The sequence below is a fragment of the Nestor notabilis genome, unplaced genomic scaffold (genome assembly GCF_000696875.1).
Source record: "Nestor notabilis isolate BGI_N333 unplaced genomic scaffold, ASM69687v1 scaffold19501, whole genome shotgun sequence".
Lineage (NCBI taxonomy): Eukaryota > Metazoa > Chordata > Aves > Psittaciformes > Psittacidae > Nestor > Nestor notabilis.
The window spans coordinates 1,377-2,495 of NW_009915462.1; the positions used below are offsets into that span (position 1 = coordinate 1,377).

General features: G+C 61.0%; 1 protein-coding gene across 1 annotated transcript in view; it reads left to right on the plus strand.

The window, feature by feature from the left end:
- The window catches only part of LOC104413224 (rho GTPase-activating protein 32-like), a gene marked incomplete at its 5' end in the record, with an annotated part of 2,275 nt that overhangs the window by 314 nt on the left and 842 nt on the right, over positions 1-1,119 (plus strand). The window contains one exon of the mRNA XM_010024155.1: positions 8-1,109. Within this exon, the coding sequence (XP_010022457.1) occupies positions 8-1,109 (1,102 nt within the window). The remainder of the gene's footprint in view (positions 1-7; positions 1,110-1,119) is intronic.

The window sequence follows — 1,119 nt, forward strand, 5'->3', positions numbered from 1 at the left end:
GAGGAAGCCCTGCTGCCGCCACCACCACCCCCCCCTCCTCCCAAGCACTCTTCCCTGCAGACCGTGTACGTGCCGCATCCCAAGCCAGAGAGCATCCCGGAGCCCTCTGGTCCAGACAGCTACCTGCACCACAAGCCAGCTTCTGTCCACCAGTACAGGCCTGAGAGCGTTCCTCCACACGTCTACCACAGCAAGCCTGAGCAGCACCAAGCCTACCCTCCTCGCTCCGAGACACCCGCTTCCGCGGGCACTCGCTACAACACCTACAGCACCCAAGGGAAGAGCACCTCTGCTCTGCACTCCAAGCCTCGCAGAGAGTTTGTGTCCTCCGTGAGCCCAACGGGCCTGCGCAGCGCCGGCTATGCCGAGGATGCTCCACCCTACCCCACAATCCGGAGGGTCCAGTCGCTGCACGTGCCCACCCCTGCTGCCTCTGCTATCCGCTCCGTTCCCATTTCACGGACCGAGGTCCCTCCGGATGACGAGCCGGTGTACTGCCCACGGCCCCTCTATCAGTACAAGCCATATCAGCCCCACTCCGACTACCATGTAACTCAGCTGCAGCCTTACTTTGAGAACGGGCGGGTACATTACCGGTACAGTCCTTACTCCAGCTCTTCTGCATCCTCTTACTACACCACTGCTGATGGGAGCTTTTATGACCTGGATCCCTACAGCACCGTGCGGGTCCGGCCTTTCCATCCCCTGCCCAGCCGAGACTTTGCCTCCTATGCCTCCCGGCTGCAGAGCAAGGGCTTGTACCGCTACCCCAGTTTGTCAGCCTACCCTCGGGGTGGCCTCATCGGCCACCTTGCAGGCAAAGAGCACAGCTTCATCAGCAGAGACGTGCCTCCCGCCCCAGACATCAAGCACATGTACATGTCCTGGGACCTGGAGGACATGGAGAAGTACCGCATGCAGTCTATTCGCCGGGAGAGCCGCACGCGCCAGAAGGTGAAGGGGCCGGTGATGTCCCAGTATGATAACGTGGCCCCACTGCTGCAGGAGGATCTGGGAGGACTGGATGTGATTCACTTGCGCAGCAAGTCAGATCCTGGGAAAACTGGCCTCCTCACCGTGGCGGAAGGGACAGAGGGGAGGGAACCATCCAAAACAACT